This window comes from Anolis sagrei, chromosome 8, assembly GCF_037176765.1.
Source record: "Anolis sagrei isolate rAnoSag1 chromosome 8, rAnoSag1.mat, whole genome shotgun sequence".
In the NCBI taxonomy this organism is placed as follows: domain Eukaryota; kingdom Metazoa; phylum Chordata; class Lepidosauria; order Squamata; family Dactyloidae; genus Anolis; species Anolis sagrei.
In genome coordinates, this window is record NC_090028.1 from 28,257,616 (window position 1) to 28,274,843 (window position 17,228).

The 17,228-nt window shown below is 44.3% G+C and overlaps 1 protein-coding gene across 1 annotated transcript; it reads left to right on the forward strand.

Annotated features, from left to right (window-relative positions):
• Positions 1-389: 389 nt before the first annotated feature.
• DEF8 (differentially expressed in FDCP 8 homolog) lies at positions 390-16,139 on the forward strand. Its single transcript, XM_060788087.2, has 12 exons — positions 390-486; positions 4,059-4,193; positions 5,460-5,557; positions 6,545-6,694; positions 6,802-6,946; positions 8,800-8,964; positions 9,874-10,001; positions 11,426-11,539; positions 11,794-11,874; positions 12,945-13,085; positions 14,149-14,258; positions 15,346-16,139. Exons 2-12 carry the CDS (start codon positions 4,070-4,072, stop codon positions 15,446-15,448), a joined length of 1,359 nt encoding a protein of 452 aa, XP_060644070.2. The 5' UTR covers positions 390-486; positions 4,059-4,069; the 3' UTR covers positions 15,449-16,139.
• The last annotated feature ends 1,089 nt before the right edge of the window (positions 16,140-17,228 follow it).

Below are 17,228 nucleotides of genomic sequence, written 5' to 3' on the forward strand. Positions count from 1 at the left end.
TGCTGGGGAAATTGAAGGAAAAAGGAAGAGGGGCCGACCAAGGGCAAAGTGGATGGATAGCATCCTTGAAGTGACTGGATTGACCTTGAAGGAGCTGGGGGTGGTGACGGCCGACAGGGAGCTCTGGCGTGGGCTGGTCCATGAAGTCAGGAAGAGTCGGAAACGACTGAATGAATGAGCAACAACAAGTTCAAGTGAGGTCAATCCGCATCCATGCCACGGTGCTGATCTCCTTCCCATTGTTTTCCCTTGCATTGGGCGCCTCTAGCGGCGCGCCGAGGCGTTGCAGGCAACCCATTGCTGATCAGCTACCTCTTCTTGCTGCAGTTCCCTCTGAAGGCCGCTAGGAGGCAACAGCGGCGAGGGCGTGGCATTTCAGAAACGTCTTCCGGTTCCGGTGGAAGATGGAGCAAGTGAGGTGAAGGATGTAGCTCCAGGGGAAGCGGCCCAGTCAGGCCTCCACCTCCCTCCTCCATGGGCCAGCAGGTAGTCTTATTATTATTATGGTGCCACATTAGGTCCCACACTGGTTAGCTTTGATCCTTCTTGTTGTTGTTGTTGTGTTGTCGAAGGCTTCCATGGCCGGAATCACTGGGTTGCCATGTTCCAGAAGCATTCTCTCCTGACGTTTCGCCTGCATCTATGGCAGGCATCCTCAGAGGTAGTGAGGTCTGTTGGAAATAGGAAAATGGGTTTATATATCTGTGGAATGACTGGGGTGGGGCAAAGAGCTCTTCTCTGCTGAAGCTAGGTGTGAATGTTTCAACTGACCACCTTCATTAGCATTTGAAGGCCTGGCTGAGCCTGGGAAAATCTCTTGTTGAACGGCGTTAAGATGTGCCTGGTTGTTTCCCCTCTGCTGTTTTTCTGTTGTAATTTTTGAGTTTTTTAATACTGGTAGCCAGATTTTGTTCATTTTCAGCAAAATGTTCCTATTTCCAACAGACCTCACTACCTCTGAGGATGCTTGCCATAGATGCAGGCGAAACGTCAGGAAAAATGCCTCTTGAACATGGCCATATAGCCCAAAAACCCCCACAAGAACCTAGTGATTCCAGCCATGAAAGCCTTCGACAATACATAGAACTCTTGTCTGTTGGAGATAGATGTGAATGTTGCAATTGGCCACTTTTAATGGCCTTGCAGTTTCAAAGCCTGGCTGGGTGCTGCCTGCGGGAATCTTATGTTGGGAGATGTTAGCTGGCAATAGCATTCTTTTGCAAAGAAGGCTGAAGATCTTATGAAAATACTAGCTGGCTGAAGATCTTATGAAAATACTAGCTCTGGAACATGGAACATATTATTGTCCTTCTTTAGGGTCCCTTTCAAATCTATGATACTATATCTCTGTGTGTGTGAATCATATATAACTATCTATATCTATGGCTGGATGGCTCTTTGTCACTTCTTCACTTCACTTTATTTCTTAATTAGTCGCTCTCCACCAAGGTGCTCCGAGCGACTTACAGTCTAAAATAGCATTTACACAATATAAAAACATTCAACATAAAAACATTCAACAGTGACTATTTGGCAAATTAGATCTGATTACTTAAATGCACAACCAAACAGCCAAGTCTTTGTCAGGAGGGCTTTGATTACGTTTTCTTGCCCTGCTGAAGGGAGTTGGACTGGATGGCCTTAAGTATTTTCTCTTGGTCATCAAGGTTCTGTGTGGGAAGTTTGCCCCAATTCTGTCGTTGGTGGGGTTCAGAATGCTCTTTGATTGTAAGCGAACTATAAATCCCAGTAACTATAACTCCCAAATGTCAGGGTCTATTTACCCCCAACTCCATCTATGTTCATATTTGGACATATTGAGTATCTGTGCCAAGTTTGGTCCAGATCCATCATTGTTTGACTCCACAGTGCTCTCTGGATGTAGGTGAACTACAACTCCCAAACTCAAGGTCATTGCCAACCAAACCCTTTTGTTTTTTTCTGTTGGTCATGGGAGTGCTTTGTGCTAAGTTTGACCCAATTCCATTATTGGTGGAGTTCAGCTGCTCTTTGATTGTAGGTGAACTATAAATCCCAGCAACTACAACTCCCAAATGACAAAATCAATTTTTTGAGTAAAGGACATACATTGGGTTGTTTGGTGTCTTGTGTCCAAATTTGATGTCAGTTCGTCCTGTGGTTTTTGAGTTCTATTAATCCCACAAACGAATATTACATTATTATTTATATAGATAACTTACATGATTCCACAGCCTTAAGCCACGACAGTTAAAGTGGTGTCAAACAGCATCAATTATACAACAACAAAACTTTATTTATATACTGCTCTATCTCCCCGAGGAGACTCAGAGCGGTTTCCAAGTAACATAATCAATACACACAGAGTAAACAACATAAAAATAAAATCAAAGCAATATAAGCATTTAAAAAATCACAATAGCACATATATATTTAAAATAATCCTGCCTATTCAAGGCAGTTTAAAAAGGCCGGGCCAAGGCTAGTGCAATTTCTAGAGGGCCCGGGAAATTAGGAGCAGTGCTATAGCAGGCAACAACAATAATAGGCATAGTCTATGGCTGTTCATTTCCGGAGCCTAATAGGAGAAAGTGGTCCGGATAAGTGGTAGAAAAATATATGGTCATATTCAACAATATCTGGGAGTGATCTACAACTAATTGTTCTCAAAGGTTTGTTTAAACTACCAAGGTATGTGAGGAGGGGAGGGATAGGGCCTGTCTTAGTTCCAGAGGCGAGGGGCCACCACCGAGAAGGCCCTCTCTCTCACCCCACCAACTATGCTTGTGATGGTGGTGGGAGTGAGAGGAGGGCCTCCCCGGAAGATCTTAAAGTTCATGCCGGTTCATAGAGGGAGATGCGATTGCGAAAATAGGCAGGGTCCGAACCGTTTAAGGCCTTATAGCTCATCACCTGCACCTTGAACTTGGCTTGGCAACTTATTGGCAGCCAATGAAGCTGTTTTAAAAATTTATACTATAGCTTTATTTATTTATCTCAACCCCAAAGGTGACTCAGAGCGGCTTCCAAATTGACAATAATTCTTTGCCACATTGACATAAAACAAACAAAATATAATATACATTGAGCATTACAATATTGGAAACCATAAAACACTAACATATAAATACATTCAATAAGCTGTTAAAACATTGCACAAAAATCACAACCCAGAAGCCATTTGTTGTTTACGTTGTGCATTGTTGATTACATTGGTCTCAGGGAGAGGTGGGTAACATATGTGTGTGGGTGTGTGTATTATTTTTATTATTACTACTATTATTATACTATTATTAGTATGCAGACTGTCCCATGAATCTCTCTATACATTGGAAAAATCAACAAACTCATATACTCATTCATATATATATATAAATATGTATGTATGTATATGTATATGTTGGTGACATTGTTGCTCTCCTCGAGGGTTAGAGTTGTTGTTGACATTGTTTTCCTCTAGGAGAGATAGGTAACACATGTTTTTAAAAAATCCTTATTTTTGTTATTAGTATTACTATATTATTATTATTGTTGTTGTTATTACTTCTGCATTTGCTGGTATAGAGGAATTGTGTTGAAGTCCAAAATACCTGAAGGGCCAAAGTTTGTCCATGGCTGAAAAAAAAAGGTTTATTTAGCTCCAGTTTTTCATTTCTTCTATGAATGATGACTGGGGACACATGGCATTATTGCAACTGCACCTTGTGGTTAACATAGCAGTTGAAGTGGGGCCAAACTGCATTCATTCCACAGTGTAGATGCCCCCTTTGCCCATGGCTGGTGGCCATTCCTATGATATTCCTGGCAGTGACTTCATCATGCAGGAAGGAAGGAATGAATGATGTGCCTGGCTGTAAGGAGCTATTATATGACTGTCTGGAGTTGCAGAACCGGCTCTTCTGCCGTCTGGGGCATAAACAAGCTCTGAGGAGAAGGAAGGACATGTCCACTCGAAGGCAAAGGACCTCTTTGTTGAGGATTTTGGTTTGGTGGCAGGTGCTGAGCCCATCTGGAACAAGTGAGCCCCACCTGGGCCCTGAGGAGAGCCTCTCACCTTGGCCTCTGTGTGCCTTCTGTAGGTCGGACTGCTATGGAATATGAGGGGAAGCTGGCCCGCTTCCGACAGGGACACCTCAACCCCTTTGACAAGACCCCCCTTCAGGCCTCACCTGACCCCAGGACGAGCAACAGCGAAGCTGAGTTCCCGCATAAAGGTGAGTCCGGCCTTGGAATACTGTATTTCATCGCATAATAGTCGCAGTGTTTTGCCTTTATTGTTGGAAAAAAGAGGGTACGGCTGTTACATGCTGAGAAAAAGTAAGCCTTTGATTTTCTAGTTTCTCTTTGTTTTTTGGTTGAGAAAAAGAGGGAAGGGAAGATCCAAGCTCCAAAGAGCTCTATTTCAGATGTTTTTATACTGCCTTGTCTTTGCAAAAAGAAAGAAGGGAGGGAGTATTCAAGCCCCAAAGGGGTGTGTTAATTACAGTTTTACATACAACAAGTAGACGAATAAAGGGGAAATGCCCAAAGAAGGAGGTGCGACTATTATCCAATGGCAACTATTATGCGGTGAAATACCTGGTTATTGTTGGGCGAGTGGGCTTATTAACAAAAGACCCTCCCCATGAACGTATAGCAGAGTAAATTATCAGCAGCAGTGTGACCCAGCACCAGTATCTAAAATTGATAGAAAGAAGAAAAACACACGGACCAATGTTATGTCTTCCATAGGAGGTTTTTCTTTATAGCAAAATAATATGGTTGCACTGTTTACAAAAACAAGGTTTCCTTAACATGAACAAAGTTCTTTATACTTCCTTCTTTGTTTCCATGCTGACATTTTTTTTATCATGCAAATAAACAGCTTTGCTCTCACAGAGCTTCTTCTCACACCAAACTTATACAGGAGCTTCACACAGTAGCTTTACACGCAGCAGCCTTTGTACTCAACCTGGGGCTTCTCTCACACTGAAAAGGTCTCTCAGACTGGGGTGTTCTCTCACACTGATGCCTCTCTCACTCTGAAGGCTCTCTCGGACTGAGGCCTTTCTCCCACAGAGGCCTACTTCACACTGAGGGTGACTAACATTGAGGGCTCCATCAGACTGAGGCCTACTAAGCAGCAGCCACACCTGCTTACAGAGAACTACAGCTTTTGCTGAGTCATTGCCTCCATTTAACTCTTTCAGTGCTTGACTCACATTTTTGTAATTAAAAATACCTAATTAATTTTTAATATTTCTGACACAAATCCCCTGCCCAACCATATATCCAAGTGAATTCTGGGAAGTTACTCTGCTGTGCATTTATGAGGAGGGTCTTTTGTTAATAAGCCCACTCACCCAACATATTGGGCCTCAGTGCCCAGGGCTACGGCATGAATTGGAATCTCCTATCCTGGCATGGTGTTGTGCTTCTTGGTTTTTCCATGTTCCCAATTCCTCCTGGCCTATCTGTCCATCTCTCTGTCCCTCTTGTAGACCTGAGGCTGGAATTGACCTCTGAGGAGCCGACCTTTCCTTGTTCGGAGCGTGCCATGGACCTGGGACTGGCAGAAGACCACTTCTCTCGGCCCGTGGTGAGAATGGGGTCTCCTTGTGGGATGGATCTTGGCCTTTTGCCATGGCTCAGAATAAATGCCATCACTGAATGTAACATTTGCTAAAAGTACTGAAGAAAGCTTTAAGAAATATAGCCAGAAATTAAGAAAGCCAGTTCAAACCTGCATCCCAAACAGCTAACTGCCACTTCAGGAAGCCCCTAAGGATGGCAAAAGGGTTAGAAACCCTTGCTCACAAGCATGAAAATTATCCAAAAATAGAGTTAATTTCATGTGTTATTCTTGGGTGAATGTAGTTTATCAGGACATGAGATTGCTTATCTTTTCTCTAAATCTCTAGCTGTTGCTGCACTCCATAGTTTGCCTCAGATGACAGATTACACCCCTCTTATTTCCTCTTTTTTATTGTTTTAAGCTGTTGTGAGAAGAGTACAATATAAATAAAGCAAATTAAATAGTTAATATTTTCACTACTACAGTTTTCTCAAGGCTTGAGAGTTATAAATTCACTCTTCCAAATGATATATATTCCTTTTTCTAGTGTCGGCGGTGAGTATATATCATTTGGAAGAGTGAATTTATAACTCTCAAGCCTTGAGAAAACTCTAGAGGGAAATTACTTATAGCATTTAGATTTACACCTTATGCATTTTCTTTGTGATACTTATGTGCAGTTTAAACCAATTTACACAGTTAATGTTAACACAGTGTATCGTCGAAGGCTTTCATGGCCAGAATCACTGGGTTGTTGTAGGTTTTTTCGGGCTATATGGCCATGTTCTAGAGGCCGTGTTAACACAGCTCTGTGTGGATAACAGGTTGCTATTTCCTGCTCATGGTAAAGATAAAAAAGGCATCGATAACCAGTTTGATCAACAATTGGCTTCTTGTGATTTGGAATGAGGAACAGAGGACCCCACAGGAGGGTGGCAGAAGATGCTGTCTTCCAGAACCCTGGGGATCCAATCTTGTCAACAACAGCAACCCCATGTGCTTCCTTCGCAGGGGTTCTTCCTGGCCTCAGACATTGAGCAGCTGCGGCAAGCCATTGAGGAGTGCAAGAGCCGGATCCTGGACCTCCCGGACAATTCGGAGAAGCAGAAGGACGCGGTGGTGCGGCTCATCCACCTTCGGCTCAAACTCCAGGAGCTGAAGGTGCAGAGCGCAAGTTCCAGGTCTAAATAGAAAGGGAATGATATGACTAAGGCTTCTCTTGATTCGGCAATGGAAAGCTCTGACAACCTCTCTTTTCTTTCCTGCAGGATCCCAGTGAAGACGAGCCCAACATCCGCATCATCCTCGAACATCGCTTCTACAAGGAGAAGAGCAGCAAGAGCGTGAAGCAGACCTGTGATAAGTGCAGTGCCATCATCTGGGGCCTCCTCCAGACCTGGTACACCTGCACAGGTGAGGAGAGGTAGAGGCACACACCTGTTTGCCCTTCTCTTTGGGCTGAGAAGAACCCCCTGCAACCAGCAGCTTTTCGTCCAAGCCCCAAAGAGAGGCAGCTATCCTGGGCAGCTCAAAAACCCTCTTCTGCTTGATTTTGGGCAAGGGGCTTTGGGGCAAAGGTATTAATTGGGGGGGGGGGGGCTCTTTCTTCAAATATGAATCATAGAACCATAGCATTGGAAGAGACCCCAAGGGTCATTCAGTCCAGCTCCCTGCCATGCAGGAACACCACAATCAAAGCACCCATGGCAAATGGCCCATCCAGCCACTGTTTAAAAGCTTCCCTAGAAGTGGAGTGGCCTTAGTTGTTCCCATGAAGACCATTGACAAAAGAAAGCCTTGCACATAAATGAGGGCAGGGAGGACATCAGATGAGCTGCCGGGGATGCCATAAGGCCTTGATTGTGAGTTATATTAATTGTATTGTTTTATTTGCTTGCTGCTTTGTTTTTATTTTCTGATGTAATTTTTGTTCTCTGCATTCTGTATTGTAGTGTGTATTGAATTTTGGGCTTGGCCTCATGTAAGCCACTCCGAGTCCCCTTGGGGAGATGGTGGTGGGGTATAAGTAAATAAATAAATAAATTATTATTATTATTACATTGATTGCAAATGTAATACAGGTCCCAGAATCCCCAGTCAGTGTTTACAGTCCAATAAGTCAAGCACTGAAAAGGTTAAATGGATGCAATGACTCAGCAAAAGCTGCAGTTCAATATAAGCAGGTGTGCCCGTAGCTTAGTCGTCCTCAGTCTGTGAGAGGTCTCTGTGGGACAAGGGCCTCAGTGTGTTAGTAGGCCTCAGTATGAGAAGGCTTCTGTGTCAGTTCATCTCAGTGTGAGAGAGGTGTCAGTCTGAGAGAGCCCTCAGTGTGTTAGTAGGCCTCAGTTTGAGAAAGCCTCTGTGTTAGTTCATCTCAGGGTGAGAGGCGTCAGTCTGAGAGATCCCTCTGTGTGAGAAGGCCTCTATGTTAGTAGGCCTCAATATGAGAAGGCCTCTGTGTTTAGTTCATCTCAGTGTGAGAGAGGTGTCAGTCTGAGAGAGTCCTCAGTGTGAGAAGGCCTCAGTGTTAGGTAGACCTCAGTTTGAGAAGGCCTCGGTGTTAGTTCATCTCAGTGTGAGAGGCTTCATTCTGAGAGAGCCTTCTTTGAGAGAAGGCCTCTATGTTACTAGGCCTCAGTATATGAAGGCCTCTGTGTTTATTTCATCTCAGTGTGAGAGAGGTGTCAGTCTGAGAGAGCCCTCAGTGTGAGAAGGCCTCAGTGTTAGGTAGACCTCAGTGTTTTAGTAGACCTCGCTTTGAGAAGGCCTGGTGTGAGAAGCTTCAGTGAGAGGAAGTCCTATGTTGAAGGCCCCGTGTGTAAAACTACTTTGTAAAGCTTCAGGGTGAAGGCTGCTCTATGTAAAAAGCTCTGTGTGAAGCCCCTGTGTACCTTTGGTGTGAGTGGAGGCTCTGTGAGAGCAAAGCTGTTTATCTTCATGGGAAAGAAGCCCAGTATGGAAGTAAAGAAGGAAGTATAAAGAACTTTATTTGTGTTATGGAAACCTTGTTATTGTAAATATTAAAACCATATTATTTTGCTATAAAGAAAAACTTCCTAAGGAAGAGAATAACATTGGTCTTTGTGTTTTCGTTCTTTTTACCACTTTTGGCCACTGGTGCTGGGTCACGCTGCTGCTAATAAGTTACTCTGCTGTACATTCATGGGGAGGGTCTTTTGTTAATAAGCCCACTTGCCCAACAGGGAGTTGTCCATGTGTGAAATGGAAATATCTTACATTGACTCCCTCCCTTCCTTCTTTTCTAGGTTGCTCTTACCGCTGCCACAGCAAGTGCCTGGACCACATCACCAAGCCCTGCGTGCGCTCCAAGGTCAGCCACCAGGCCGAGTACGAGCTGAGCATCTGCCCAGAGACTGGGTTGGATAGCCAGGACTATCGCTGTGCCGAATGCCGGGTGCCCATATCCCTCCGTAAGTGGGTTGGGGAGTCTGGGTGCCATTCACCTTCCAGAAACTGGTGGGCAGAGGGGGTCCTTGCATGCTCTTGTGTCCTCAGGTGGGGCTTCCACATATTCCAGGACAAAGCAAGGGACTGGTTTAGTGGAACAGGGTTGTGTGTTTGGGTACAGATACGCAAAGTCAAGCTTGGGTTGCTGTGAGCTTTCTGGGCTGTATGACTATGTTCCAGAAGCATTCTCTTCTGACTTTTTTGCCCACATCTATGGCAGGCATCCTCAGAGGTGAGGGAAACCATGAAAATGAAACAAAATCTGGTTACCAGTATTAAAAACCCTAAAATTAGAACTGTATAGAAAGAACAACACTAAAAAAAAAAAGGGGGGGATTCCAGACAAGAAACAATCAGCCAGCTAATCACCTCCCAACAAAGGATTCTCCTAGGCATGAAACAGCCAGTCTTGAAGCTGCAAGGCTTTTCAATGCTAATCAAAGTGATCAGTAGCAGGCAAGAGGTCTTTCTCCCACCCTGGACATCATTCTACAAATATATAAACCCCATTTTCCTAGTTTCCAACAGGCCTCACAACCTCTGAGGATGCCTGCCATAGATGCAGGTGAAACGTCAGGAGAGAATGCTTCTGGAACATGGCCAGACAGCCCGGAAAACTCACAGCAACCCTGTGATTCTGGCCATGAAAGCCTTTGACAACACAAAGTTAGGTTTCTTCGTTTTTGGACTTCCAGACTCCAAATCCCCCAGTCTGTTCTGGGGAAAAGTTCCCTCTTTTGGGGACCATGGCTGACTGAGGGATTATGGATAAAGCACAAACTTTGATAAAGAAAGTATCAAAGTCTTTTGTGTTGTTTCTTTTATTATTTTCCTTTGTTCATCCATTATGATCTGGTTTTTTTCCACTCCAGGGGGAGTCCCAAGTGAGGCCCGGCAGTGTGACTACACAGGCCTTTATTTCTGCGGCAACTGTCACTGGAACGACCAGGCCGTCATTCCCGCCCGGGTCATCCACAACTGGGATTTTGAACCTCGTAAGGTATGAACCAGTATGGTGTAGTGGTTTGAGTGTTGGCTAAGACCCTGGAGACCTTGGTTTGTTCCTAACCAGTGAAGACATGCTCTCTAGACTTTTTCATCTCCCAGTAGTCCAGAGCAGAAGGGCAAGGAAATAGCCCTCTGGATCCCATTCAGAAAGAAGAAGAAGTAGAATTTTATTTTTCTACCCCGCCTCCATCTCCTCGAAGGGACTCGGGGCGGCTTACATGGGACCAAGCCCAAGGCAAAATACAATTAAAACAAAACAATAACAAATTGAACAGCATAAAACAGCATAACAATAATAAACAAGCTTCAAAAACAAGAGCAGACTAATTTGGGGTGTGGGGGGAGGACCACTATGCAAACTGGTTAAAGGATAAGGTGGTTCAATAAGGTAGATTTATTTATTTTATTTATTTACAGCTTTTATATTCCGCCCTTCTCACCCCGCAACGGACTCAGGACTGATTACAGTGTACACATATATTTATTTATTTATTTATTTATTTACAGTTCTTATATTCCGCCCTTCTCACCCCGCAGGGGACTCAGGGCGGATTACAGTAAACACATATATGGCAAACATTCAATGCCAGTTTGACAAACAATATTTAACACACAAATACACCGAGGCTATTTAACTTTTTTCTGGCCGCCAGGGGAGCTGCTGCTTTTCATCGTCCATCAACAACACCGATGAAGTTCTTCCGCATTCCACATTCCCCGGAGTCTTTTTTCTTTATGGCCTCATAAATTAGTTAAATTTAGCCTCCCACACAAGGTGGTACCTTATTTTCCTACTTGACAGATGCAACTGTCTTTCGGGTTGCAAAGGTCGACAACGGGCTACACAATGGCTGGACACCCACTCCAGCCCGGGCTGGCTTCAAACTCATGACCTTTTGGTCAGAGTGATCTTAATGCAGCTGACACTTAGCCAGCTGCGCCACAATCCCGGTGGCAACCATTCAATGCCAATTTTGACATACAACATATACAGACATAGACAGAGGCTATTTAACTTTTTCTGGCCGCCAGGGAAGCTGTCGCTTTCATCGTCCATCTGCGACGCTGATGAAGTACTTCCGCATTCCCCGCATGCTTTTGCTGGAGTCTTTTTTTATGGCCTCATAAATTAGTTAATTTAGCCTCCCCACACTTTAAGGTGGTACCTAATTTTCCTACTTGACAGATGCAACTGTCTTTCGGGTTGCAAAGTTCGACAACAGGCTACACACAATTGGTTGGAAACCCACTCCAACCCGGGCTGGCTTCGAACTCATGACCTTTTGGTCAGAGTGATCTTAATGCAGTTGACACTCAGCCAGCTGCGCCACAATCCCGGTATATGTATGCTTGTGTATATTTATTTATATAGAAATGTAAATAGCATGTCTCTAATTGGGGGAATGTGATCTGCAGGTCTCTCGCTGCAGCATGCGCTACCTGGCTCTGATGGTGTCGCGGCCGGTCCTCAAGCTGCGCGAGATCAACCCTCTTCTGTTCAATTACGTCGAGGAGCTGGTGGAGATCAGGGTGAGTCCTCCCAGTGGATAATGGGGATTTCAGGGCATCTTTTGCCTAGAAACTCTTTGGCGGAGGAATGGGATTTGGGGTCATGGTGGCATTTGCCCCATCAGTCATGTGGCATCACTCATGTAGATCTATCCCAGCACCCGAAGAGAAAGGAAGTTGTACTTTGGAGGCAGGAAGAGATTGCTAAGTTGAGTTCTCCAAATTAACTGGTTCTTGCTTCCATTCACCCTGATTTTCTGTCCTTTCTTCTGCAGAAGCTGCGCCAGGACATCCTCCTCATGAAGCCATACTTCATCACCTGCAAGGAGGCCATGGAGGCCCGGCTGCTGCTCCAGGTTCGTTTTGAAACAGCCTCTTCAACCTGAGGCCCTCTAGGTGTTTCGGACTTCAGTTCCCAGAATTCCTGACCATTGGAAATGCTAGAAATTTATTTATTTATTTATTTGGACATTTATATGCCGCCCTTCTCACCCCGAAGGGGAGTCAGAGCGGCTTACAAGATATATATACATACAATATTTTATATCATTAGCACAGTACAATATCAGTATTAAATATTACTATATTGTACTATACCATTATATTGTAATACTACCCGTCCCCTGCCACACGTTGCTGTGGCCCAGTCTGTGTATATTTATTTATTATTTATTTATTTAAAACATTTATATTCCGCCCTTCTCACCCCGAAGGGGACTCAGGGCACAGCATATACACGGCAAACATTCAATGCCGGGACACAGATTCACATACAATACATAAACATTAAAAAACATTTATCAAAATATTAAAATACACCATTTAAAACCATCCTAGTCATCCGCATCAAATCATTGACCTGGTATATGTGTTTTGTGTGTGTTTATATGTGTATGTATGTGTGTATATATTTGTGTATATGTGAGTGTTTGTGTATATATGTGGTTTTGTGCATGTGTTGTAATTTTTTTGGGGGGGTTTATTTTGCTTTTTAGTCCCTTCTGCTGTGTTTTTCAGTGTTTCTATGAGTGATGCCTACTTGTTGGCCTGATAGGTGTATTGTGTTCAAATTTCATGTTAATTCGTCCAGTGGTTTTTGAGTTATGTTAATCCCACAAACAAACATTACATTTTTATTTATATAGATAGAAATAGGGACTTTTGGGAGCTGGAGGGCTGCAAGTTGAAGAGACCTGCTTTAAATTTGAAGGTGCACATTCATTTCCCAGCCCTACTTTAAAGCAGAAGTGGAAATCATGCTGAGCTTCACCATCAAGTCTTCAAATCTTACCCTTCCTTGTACCTCCATGCTCCTGTCCTCTTTTCCCCCTCCTCACTCCTGCACCTATTTCATTTACATGCATGTATATGTATGTATGTACACATGCATATTTGTGGTCAGCTCACAATTCACTCCTCCCTTCAGCTGCAGGACCGGCAACACTTTGTGGAGAATGACGAAATGTACTCACTTCAAGACCTAATTGACATCAATGCTGGGCGGCTTGGCTGCTCCCTGACAGAGATCCATACACTGTTCGCGAAGCACATTAAACTGGACTGTGAGGTGAGGGAAGTGGCAAAGACTCAAGACTTTATTTTTTTTCTGGAAGTTTTAATCAATATATTGCAAGCCAGTCAGTGGCCCTTTGCTATATGAAAGGTGTTGGAATTCAACCTCACACTGCTCAAGTATGCAGTCCTCAATGAGGAGTAGTTAGCTATAGAATAATCTGAGGGTTTTCCTTTCCCCATGTCTCCTGTATGACAGTTAGAAATGTATTTTTCTTCAATGTATTGTCAAAGGCTTTCATGGCCAGAATCACTTGGTTGTTGAGAGTTTTTCGGGCTGTAATAATAATAATAATAATAATAATAATAATAATAATAATTTATTTACACCCCGCTACCATCTCCCCAAGGGACTTGGTGCGGCTTACATAAGGCCAAGCCCACAATACATCTATAAACAAAACATCAATAATCAATACAGTACAATTCATATAAATCACATAAACAAAAAATAGGCAATAAACAATCAACAATAACATACAAGCATTTAAAACCAATGGCCGGGCCAAATGTAATATATTAAAATTGAAAAATGCTGACGTGAACAAGGTAGGATATAACTGGGATAGGATTTTCAGAGAGAATTGGGGGAACACAGTCAGTCCTAAATCAGTGGTAAAGTGCATTTTGAGGGCATATTGCTGAGAGTTTTCCTTATTCTGGGAAGGCACACTGGAAGAAAATGTATGGTCATGTTCTTCTCTCCTCTTTTGTGATTTTTTTAAAAGATTGGACTCTACATGTCCATGTTTGCCTCCTAAACTTGAATTCTTTACAGCCACATCACACAGCACTTCACGCTCCTCGCTAATGAGCTGTTGCTCAACTTTTGTATCCTATTTGTTTTTGGATGCTCGGCTTTATTTTAGGGTAGTTTTCCCTAACAAAAGGCAGGACATTTACACACATCCCATTTTTATTCTAAAATGGAGCTTGAAGGAGCCATGAGGAGATAGAGAGGCATGTGCAGCAGAAACTGTCCCAGTCCCCTTCTCTACAGCGTAATAGTGAATGCATGAAGCCCTACGTGACTCATTAGGTCCTCTTTCCCCCCACAGCGGTGCCAAGCAAAAGGTTTCGTGTGTGAGCTCTGCAAGGAGGGGGATGTGCTTTTCCCCTTTGACAGCCATACCTCAATGTGCATGGATTGCTCAGCTGTCTTTCACAGGTACATGCCAGTACTTACACGATCCCTTTTTCCAAGGTTTTCATGTGGCCCATAAGTTATATATTGTCAGGATCACCATATCAGCCTGGGACTGGCTGCTTCGATTCTTGTCCATAAAGGAGGTGGCAGGGGGGGTGGGGGTGGGGGGAGGCTAGATACAGTTGGGGAAGGTAGTGTAGATAAGACATCTGTTTTGTCAGGGAAATTGAAACTGCAATTAACAGGCTCTGGGCACAGTGGGTTGCTGTGAGTTTTCCAGTCTGTATGTCTATGTTCCAGAAGCATTCTCACCTGACATTTCGCCCACCTCTATGGCAGGCATCCTCAGAGGTTGTGAGGTCTGTTGGAAACTAGGCAAGTGGGGTTTATATAGCAGGGTGGGAGAAAGAACTCTTGTCTGTTTGAGGCAGGTGTGAATTTTGCAATTGGCCACCTTAATTGGCATTCAATGGCCTTTAATTAGCATTTGGAGCCCCCAGTGGCACAGTGGGTTAAAGCGCTGCGCTGCTGAGTTGTTGACTGAAAGGTCAACAGTTCGAATCCAGGGAACGACATGAGTTTCTGCTGTCAGCTCGAGCTTCTGCCAACCCAGCAGTTCGAAAGCATGCAAATGTGAGTAGATTAATAGGTAGCACTCTGGTGGGAAGGTAACGGCACTCCATGCAGTCATGCTGGCCACATGACCTTGGAGATGTCTACGGACAATGCCGGCTCTTCAGCTTAGAAATGGAGATGCGCACCACACCCCAGAGTCGGACACAACTAGACTTAATGTCAGAGGAAAACCTTTACATCTAATTAGCATTTAATGTGTGGAGACTGTTTGGCCACTAGGGGATGGATGGGAGTTGAGGCCAATATATACAGGAGGTTTGAGCAGGAAAACTTTAGAACTGTCTTTTTAGGATTGTGGAAAGAAGGAATAAACCACTTCTCTCCAGTGTTTTATTGTTGTGAGCTTGATTTTAACTCCAAGATCTTCCAGAGTCTGACACATATAGTCCCATAAATGTCAGTTGGCTAACACCTCCTTCTCCTCTCCTCCCAGTATAACAAAACTGACCTGTCTTTGTGCCTCTTTTTACAGAGATTGCTATTACGACAACTCCACAACATGCCCTAAATGCGCCCGACTCAATCTGAGAAAGCAGTCGCTGCTGAAGGATCCCAGCATGGAGCTGCAAGCCTAGCAACGTCTTCCTGAGACACACAGAGACACTATAGTATTGGAGGCTTGGTCTTCACCAGTGGGCTGGGCTCCACCAGAATTTACCTGGGAAGAGGGCCGTCTCATATTGGTAGAAGGATATGCATATTACCCAGGAATGCTATTGAGAATGTACTGTTGAAAGCTGGACAATCAAGCAGCTGGACAGAGAAAGCTGCCAAGACGTCTCCATGTGTGCTGGGCTTTGGAATATCTACAGATCTCAAATTAGGAGATGAAGGACTCACTCAAGGTTTGGGCTAAGAGAAGGACATGCTGTTGGCTTAAGGATGACTCCAAGCCAGTCTGGAGAGAGAACTACGAAGGCAAGGCTGGCTGCTGGCTTTCCCTAGTGACTGCTTCTTAGCACTGCCGGCCTGTGCTCTGTGCTGGCGCATGGCAACAAAAGTGCGGCTGTGGCCTCCTTCCAGGCAAGGATAACTATATCTGGAAAGGAGATTTCAGTTATATTGGCCTTAGGGAGGTGGCTTGATATCCTCAAGTTATTTCTTCTATTTGGAGGTGGAAAGAGAGGACCTTCTCTCCTCCATGGTGCTCAAGGAATGGGTTGGAACAGTCCCTGGCATCCCCTGAGATGGCTGGTCATAGTTGAAACCACAGTAAATTATCACAGGCACTCAAATCACTTTAAATAAAGCTGTGTGTGAACTCTTGCTGGGGTTTTAGGCTTCATCTCTTTGGCTGTCTTCCATCTTCTCAGAAAGGTTTCCACAACATTATGTAACAGAGTTTGAAAAAAAAAGTGAGGGCATTGGTTTCCAGGTGGAAGGCGGTCCCAGTTGGGGTTGGCTTGACGCGCTTTCCTCTTGGCACGTTTCTCTCTTTCACCCTCCATTCGTGCCTCTTCAAATTTTGCAGCACTGCTGGTCACAACTGACCTCCAGCTGGAGTGCTCAAAGGCCAGGGCTTCCCAGTTCTCAGTGTCTATGCCAGAGTTTTTAAGGTTGGCTTTGAGCCCATCTTTAAATCTCATTTCCTGTCCACCAACATTCCGTTTTCCATTCTTGAGTTCGGAATGGAGCAACTGCTTTGGGAGATGGTGGTCGGGCATTCGGACAACGTGGCCGGTCCAGCAGAGTTGAGGGCGGAGGACCATCGCTTTAGTGCTGCTGGTGGTCTTTGCTTCTTCCAGCACGCTGACGTTTGTCTGCTTGTCTTCCCAAGAGATTTGCAGGATTTTCCGGAGGCAACGCTGATGGAACCGTTCCAGGAGTTGCATGTGACCGTCTGTAGATAGTCCACGTTTTGCAGGCGTATAGCAGGGTTAGGAGGACAATAGCTTTATAAACAAGCTATTCTTTTTATAAAAGAATCCCACACTTTATGTGACTGTGGAGCAGAACAGACAACTCCACTTCTGTATGCTTGTCCACTATGCCCTGCCTCATCCACAGAGAAAGAATTGTTGGAGGCTACAGACAAGCTTAGATATGCAGATGATACCACTTTGATGGCCGAAAGCAAGGAGGAGCTGAGGAGCCTTCTAATCAAGGTGAAAGAAGAATGCCATTGCTGTTGGCCGCTTTTAGTCACTCCTTCTATTTTTGTTTGGTTTTATACTAATTTATGCAATTCTTTTGATAGGAAATAAATGACTAAGTTGAACCAGTTTAATTGCGGAACCAGAAGTGCAAGGAATGGGTGTTCCAGCCGAGCCGCTTTCCGCGTTTCACACGATGTGTCCGGAGCTTTTCCCTGGAGAGCGGAAGGGGAGAAAAGAAGTTTACTGCGCCTGCGTGCCC

Coding starts and splice junctions, on each gene's coding strand:
- DEF8 (XM_060788087.2), top strand. CDS start 4,070: ATGGAATATGAGGGGAAGCTGGCCCGCTTCCGACAGGGACACCTCAAC. Junction 13,086..14,148: donor ACATTAAACTGGACTGTGAG/GTGAGGGAAGTG, acceptor TTCCCCCCACAG/CGGTGCCAAGCAAAAGGTTT. Junction 14,259..15,345: donor TGCTCAGCTGTCTTTCACAG/GTACATGCCAGT, acceptor CTCTTTTTACAG/AGATTGCTATTACGACAACT.